At 37.0% G+C, this 7,130-nt stretch overlaps 1 protein-coding gene across 15 annotated transcripts in view; it reads left to right on the top strand.

Annotated features, from left to right (window-relative positions):
• The window catches only part of Lrrk (Leucine-rich repeat kinase), a 660,345-nt gene that overhangs the window by 530,939 nt on the left and 122,276 nt on the right, over positions 1 to 7,130 (top strand). For 8 of the 15 annotated variants that reach the window (XM_067121007.1, XM_067121002.1, XM_067121005.1 and 5 more), the window contains exon 1: positions 859 to 4,036. The exons of 6 other annotated variants lie outside the window; for them this stretch is intronic. In XM_067121007.1, the coding sequence (XP_066977108.1) occupies positions 919 to 4,036 (3,118 nt within the window). In that variant the 5' untranslated portion in view covers positions 859 to 918. Of the gene's footprint in view, positions 1 to 858; positions 4,037 to 7,130 lie in introns of those variants that run through there. One more of the 15 variants, XM_067121015.1, reaches the window with a different exon arrangement.

Here is a 7,130-nt window from a genome sequence, read left to right as displayed (position 1 = left end):
AAAAATTTTTAAAATCAACTATGACCTACATTTTTTAAGAAGTGCTCTTATAGGTAACCATCCTAAAGTATTTGTAGAGCCCTTTCAAAACCCCCAGAATTTCAGAGCTATTGCTACTGTAAGTGGAATTGTTTTGTGATCCCTTGGTGCAAAGTAAAAACCCTTGGTGTAGAAACTTTGCTTGTTATTTTTCATTTTGCTTTAGCCCCTTGTTTAATATGCATAACATTGGGTTCTTTGATTCAGTATACAATACAGTAGTCATTTTCTCAATTAAAGACACCAGATGTTTTGGAAAAGTAATAATGATTATCTTTTCATAGATGTGACGTGCAACCCCTTGAACTGATAAAATGTATAGTCACCTGGTTTGCATTCAGGAGTCATAATTTTATTGTGAACCATCAAGAGAATTTTCTAGTTCATGAAAATTTTTTGGAATGTATTTCATGCCTTAAGCTTGCAACCCTAAGAAATCTTAATATTTACATATCCTAAGCTGAACACTGAAAATCAGATATACAAACTTGTCAGAGAAACGATGATTATGAAGCTAATAGTTGAATACAAAGTCCCTGCCTTCCATACAGATATTAGGAAATCTGCAGAACAAGTTGTTCTTGTTAGTTTATATTACATGCCTTTTCACATATAGGTCCACACAAACATGTTCCATAGGTTAGTGGTGCATCCATTCAGAAAAAAAAATTGCTTTAAGAATGTTACAGCACTGTACAGTACTTTGGGGAATTCTTCCAACTGTTTTAATGATAAATTTGGTTAAAAACTTTTTCATTTTAATAGTACAACTGTGCTGTAATACATCTCATCACTAAGGTTATTCTTCTTTCAGGCGTACATAGTAATAAATTTTTTGTACCTGATGAACCTTGAAAAGGACCAGAAAATCATTTCCAAATGGCAAATTTTGTTGAAACAGACAGTCCTTTGCCTAGTCCTAAACTAGGTAGAAAGACCTCAGTTGGTACCCGCTCAAAAAGTAGGGATAGACAGTATGAAGTGCCAAGTAATCCTCCATTTGTACGAACATATGGAGTTCGACGAAAAAATGCTGCAACTAGTAGTGGAAGTAGTGTTGTAGACAGTTCAGGCAGAGATGCAAGTAATGATAGTATTAAAAACAAGAAACCACAAATAAAGTCCAAAGCAAAGAGTGGCATCGTCTTGTCATCATACAAAGTTATTAAGGATGAAAAGCCAGTTAAAACAGAGAGCTCTACATCTTCCATCCAGCACAAAAGTGGAATTTCAGTTAAGAGTAGGGTTAGTACAATAAATAAGACCTGTAGTAACACCTCAGCTGGTGGTTCAAAGCCAGGCTCAAAACAAGGGAATGGGATGTATGGGAAGGAATCACCAAAGCCTCTTAAAAAATCCACACTGCCAAACTTTATCACACAAAGCCCAAATTCTTTGCGGCGTTTCAACGGTACAAATGACCTTCATTTGGTTGGTCAAGTCACGGGTTCTCCAAAAAATGTCATTAACTTGAAAACCCATAGTAAAAAGAAAGTCATGGAATCTTCAGACAGTGACTCATCTCCTAGTCACAGACCATCTCGTTTTAAAGACCAGCATGGAGAGAAGGAGAAAAAAGGTAGACAGAGGTCTCAGGTTAGAGAATCTCTTTCATCTCCAAGTAAAACCAAATTACCTGAACCTAGGTCTGTTAAAAACTTTTGTGAAACTAAGAAAATTTCTAGTAGGCTTAATTCCAAAGTCAGAACTGGAGAGGATGCTTTAACAGTTTCAGAAGGCCATAAGGGAAAAACAATAGGACAACAATATACCAAGTGTGCTGGGGAAAGCAGTGAAGACAGTATCGAAGATGATAATGCCATAGAAGAAGACAATGTTAAAGGTATTAGCTACACCCCACTCAATCCATTCAAGTACCCTGTTAAGCATTGTGATAGTGTTGAGCACAGTTCAGAAAACAGGAAAGATGGAGATGAAAAAAGCATTGAGAGGATTCAGAAAAACTCAACAGCAGGAATACCATGTAAAGACAACAAACCTGTTCTGCAAAGTTCTGAAAACATCTTTGGAAATTTACTTAAGAGAAGTTCAAATAGAAAAGGATTGAGTGAAAGTGTTCTTCAGTTACCAAAAATGGGTTTCACTGTTGCTATGAAAGGAGACCGAATCCCTTCCACTGCAGAGGAAGCAGTAGAGAGCCAAGAGTGTGATCAAGGAGATTGTGATACTGAGGGTAGAGATTTATCAGCAGAAAGTAACAAAGATGACTGTAGGAACTCAGTTGTAGGGAAAACCATAGAAACAATAGAAGAGGCTGTAGTAGAGGTTGAACTGAGAAATAAATCTGGTAATGCACGCAGAATAGTAGAACATTCTGGTGTGGAAGTTGAACTTAGAAACAAAGGAACTATTAATAATCAGGTTAACATAACGAATGCTGATTCAATGATGCCAGGAGTTAATTCAGTCAGTGGTGGTGCTCCAAATAGTGATGACTATGAAGAAGTAATTCTTCGCAAAAACGAACCAACATATGAGAGATCAAATCGTTATTTTAATGCCTCTCGGTGGACAATGTTTGCGGACTTGGATACTGCAAAAAAATATGCTTTCAGCACTGAGGCTGTTGGTGAACTGGATAAAGATGGTGAACACCAAATACGATTGGAGGAAACCAGGCCCCATGAAAGTCAAAATGGACCTAAAGTAAGGGAACTAACCAGAGATCATGGGCCACTGATTGAAAGTCTTGTCCCTAAGAATTTGCCTTTAATTTCTCATTCCACTCACTCTCAGATGATGGGGGATTCTAAATTAAACCTGAAGTTAAATCTAGACAGGAATGACTGGAAAAGGAAATCTGGCAGGTTTTCCTTTGATAAGTTGGTACATGTTTGCAGTGAGACAGTCGCTAATAGTATTAAGCAGTGTATTGCTGAGTCCCCTGATGACATTCCTCCTAATGTTAAAGACATTGGATTAGAGAGAGGAGCTGCCATCATTGGTAACATGATCAAAGAGTTTGTTGCCACTCTTCCTTCGGATATGGACAAGGAAGAAATTACCAGTGTTAAGGATTGTGAAAACACAGAGGAGGAGGTGCAAACACCCCCATCACCTTTTGCTCAGACTCCAGTTGGAGGAGAAAAGACCATTCTTAAAGACATCACAGAAACTGCAGAATATAAAGATGAGTCCCTAGAAGCTTCTGATAGTCAAACTTCTGTGGAAGGTGATAATAATCAAGAAGAAACAGACTTGGGATTGAATGCCACAAACGACACCATCTCTTCTAAGACTGACGAGTGTGTGACAAGTTCTTACATAAATAATGCATTTGTGTTGCCGCGCTTTAAAAGTTTAGATGAGCCAAAGTCAATGAGTCGAAGAGGATCAATTGACCTAGAGTCATCTAGAATACGTCTAAGCAAAACTGGTAGAATTGAAGTTGTTGATTCTATGGAGGTAGAGGATGAAAACCCAGATGATAGTGAGGAAATTAAAAGTGAAATGGAAGATGATGACATTGGTACCCCTGCTCCAACTAGTTTACATTCACCTGCTGAGGAAGCGATCCCAAACACTCGTAGGTACAGCTTTACTGAACGATTTAATCTATGGCGACTGTCGTGGAAATTTCGTAATGAAACCCAGCCCCCTAGCCGCAGTGAATCTTTGAAAAGTAAGCTCCAACAGAGAAGAGCCAGTGGATCAGATTTCACTTCCAGTTATGATGGTAGACGCAGTTCATTTAGCGAATTGTTTAATGGGGGGATTACATCAACAAGGCGTCGTGCAAGCACTGCTGAAACCCCAGTTCTCACCAGAAGGAACTCATGTGAACAGAGGCCTCCTTTATTGCGAAGGGCATCTGCTACCAATCTTTCTTTATTTAGGAGTAGTAGTGATACTAGTGCCACCAAAAGATTTAGTGTGGATGAAAGATTAAGGAAAATTGGAGAGATGGATAAGCCTTCAGTGGAAAAAGCCACAGATGCCTACAGTTATTTCTTGGATTATCCTGTCCTTGAACAAGGTAACATGTTAAGTTATTTGTACTCTTTAAAGTTATTTGTACTCTTTAAAGTTATTTGTACTCTTTAAAGTTATTTGTACTCTTTAAAGTTATTTGTACTCTTTAAAGTTATTTGTACTCTTTAAACCTATTTGTATTTTTAATTGTAGCACACCCTGGTACATAGCTTTTGTTTAATGTCAGTACAGTGTTACTGTACTTTAAAGTTCATATGCTGTACATTCAAAGGAATTTTTGACGTGTAAATTTGTATCGTGTAAATGCTATACATTACTGGACCTCCATGTGTAGGTATATGTCTGTGTAAGTTCCAAAAGGCTTGAAAGTTTATATTACTATATAAACAAGAAGCAAAATACAGTATGGGTTACAAGAGAATCCAGGATAACTACCATATACACACCATGAAAGGTAAGCTATTACTGTATTTGTAGTTTTTCAGTAAAATATTATTAGCACTTTCCAGAAATTTGGAAAGTAGGGTTTAAATACAGCTTTTTTTTTTGTTCTTTATAAGTGGAAAAGATTACCCTGTATTCTACTTGTAACGATTATTTAATTTAATGCAAAAAATTTTCATCTATATTGTGACATCTTGATGCAACTTCTTGGAAGCAACTTTTTTCTATGTTAGATCCTTTGGTGTAGTATATCTAATATTGAGAGATTTGTTATAAATAGCAGCTTAAACAAATCAAAATTACCATTTTTTTTTTCTTTTTGCCTTTCCAAGAGCACGCCAGCCAGTTATCAGTTGACAGTTTCTGTGCACTGCAATGTAATTGATGTTTTGGACATCCTTGTTGACCTTGATTCTTAATATTTTTCAAATTATACTGACAGCTGCCTTGAAATTTAGCCCCTCCCTACTAATTATTACTAGAATTTTGGAGCTTCCAATACCCAGTCACACTGATGATTCTGTTAAATATGTATAGTAATGGTAGGAAGAGTTTTGAATTGCAGGCCTGCTGTATACTGAGAACTTATGTTTTTGTTATGTGTCAAGAATTATCAAAGACTCAAATAGTATTGGAATACATAAAGTCATCTAAGTGAGTCTAGTAAATGATATAAGTGAAAAAGAAATCCAATCTCTGGTAAAGAGAAAATGAAGTCCTTTCTGTAGTCAAGGTTGAGAATCAGGTTTGGAGATTTCTTTCAGCTACAGCATTGAGGCAGCTGCTGTGTAGTCTTCAGAAGAATTTGTTAGTTAAATGAAAACTTTTTGAGATGTGTCGGGTTACTACACATGGTGCAGTTACTGGGTACCTCACAAATTGCCAGTAAACTTATTGGATGATGGCTTGTTAATATTTATTCATTATAATTCCAGTTAATACCAAAGTTTCAGACAGGGATGAATGAATGAATCTACAGTAGAAATTTAGGTTATAAAGCCAAGCACTTAGCCACTTTTAGCCATTCAGTGCCTACTTCACTGAAAAGCGGAAGTTGGAGTGGTTAGACAGCAAGATGAAGGTATCTAGAAAATACACTTGTGCTAAGAAGTAATAGTTAAAAAGAGGTTGGCCAGCAAAACGGAAGAAAGTATGAAGGAATGGAGGTATAGTAAAAGGCTAAAGGGAAATGGTTTCAGCTATGGCCAAAGAGACACTGCAAACACCCTGTAGTCATGCATACAGTGCAGTGAGTTAGGAGCACTGACAACACTAGCCCTCAGTGGAGAAAAGGGTGAGAGTAGTAGGTAGTCTGGCGAAGTAACCACTTCAGTAGCACATCTAAATATTTTCCCCACCATTGATGTACGCCCTGTTTTTATCCTTAAAAAACTTGAGACTTCCATTTCATCGGAATCAGCCCAGTCCAAGTTTCTTATAAGCCTACAGTGTTTTTAAATAAGCACTAAATTAGCTCTTGTGAATGGACTGTTAGTACAGTACATTTTTCCACATTCACATCTGCACGCCTCCAGACTTTGGAAGGTACCCAGTCCCAAGAAGCAATCGAAGGAGCGGACAGGCCTCACATATGAAATACTATGAGGATTATCTGTAATGACAATAGCACAAAATCTATAAGAATAAGGTGGAGTAGTTGATATGGAACTAAGAAGTTTAAGACCAGTGTGAGGGCTGAGAAATACATGGGTTAGAGCAATAAGGAATGCTTAGTTTACATGGAAATACAGAGAGAAAGTGCAAAAGTTAGTACTCATTTCACATCAAGCATTGTAAATGGTAAATTTTAATGTGAAAACATCATGGAAGATGGTGATGATGACTCCCTCAAATCTAAATACCAAGATAATTTTTTATCATTGCTAGATCTGAATCATGAATATCTCAAGTTTCTACCACCATTTTCAATTAATTGTTCTAAGTGTTACATGAAAAAGCAAATGTACTAATGTCCTCACTGCCTGCAACATGCAGATGCTTCATCTGTGCACAAGCCTACCAACACATATATTGAGCCTCCTGGTACTTTTGTGAACTGCAGCATAGAAGCAATTAATTCTCTGTAAGAAATGACATTGGTCTGCAGTCATATCAGTTTTTGTAAATGACCTCTAAAATTCATCAACTCTTTTGAACCCAAAAGATACCACAATGAAAACATGCCAGATATTCCTTTCATTGTATGCTAGATTGAGTAGAGGAGTTAGGTAATCTCTGGTAATTTGGCCCAGTAAACAAGAGCCTCTGCAGTTTAACCACAAGTTAATATGTTAGATTGTTCACATATCAATGACACCTCCTCCCCTATTTTCTTGTCTCTTTATAAAGACATTTCCTTGTAAAGTCAGGGTCCAGAGCACCAGAGTTTGCTCCTCTCTTATTAATCTAAAGCTGTAAGCAGCCAAAGGCTGGATACTGTCTTATAGGGTGCCTAATTTTTGTGCTATTGGAACCATTTCACTGGGTGACACAAGTCTTCCCCCAGAAATAGATTTTTCCTTTGTCAAAATCCCTTTTCTTTTCCATTATGAACAAGAACAGCTCTTAAAATTTGATGAAGTATATATGACTAAATTAGTCACGTCAGTAGCATAAAGACTTATACGTAGCAGTTTTTACTTCTGCCTTCTCATTTCTAAAGATCCCATCTGCCATTGATAAAATATGTTGCA

The sequence above is a fragment of the Macrobrachium rosenbergii genome, chromosome 19 (genome assembly GCF_040412425.1).
Source record: "Macrobrachium rosenbergii isolate ZJJX-2024 chromosome 19, ASM4041242v1, whole genome shotgun sequence".
Taxonomy (NCBI): domain Eukaryota; kingdom Metazoa; phylum Arthropoda; class Malacostraca; order Decapoda; family Palaemonidae; genus Macrobrachium; species Macrobrachium rosenbergii.
Note: the sequence above shows the minus strand (reverse complement) of the source record. Positions and strands in the feature narration are given on the sequence as shown.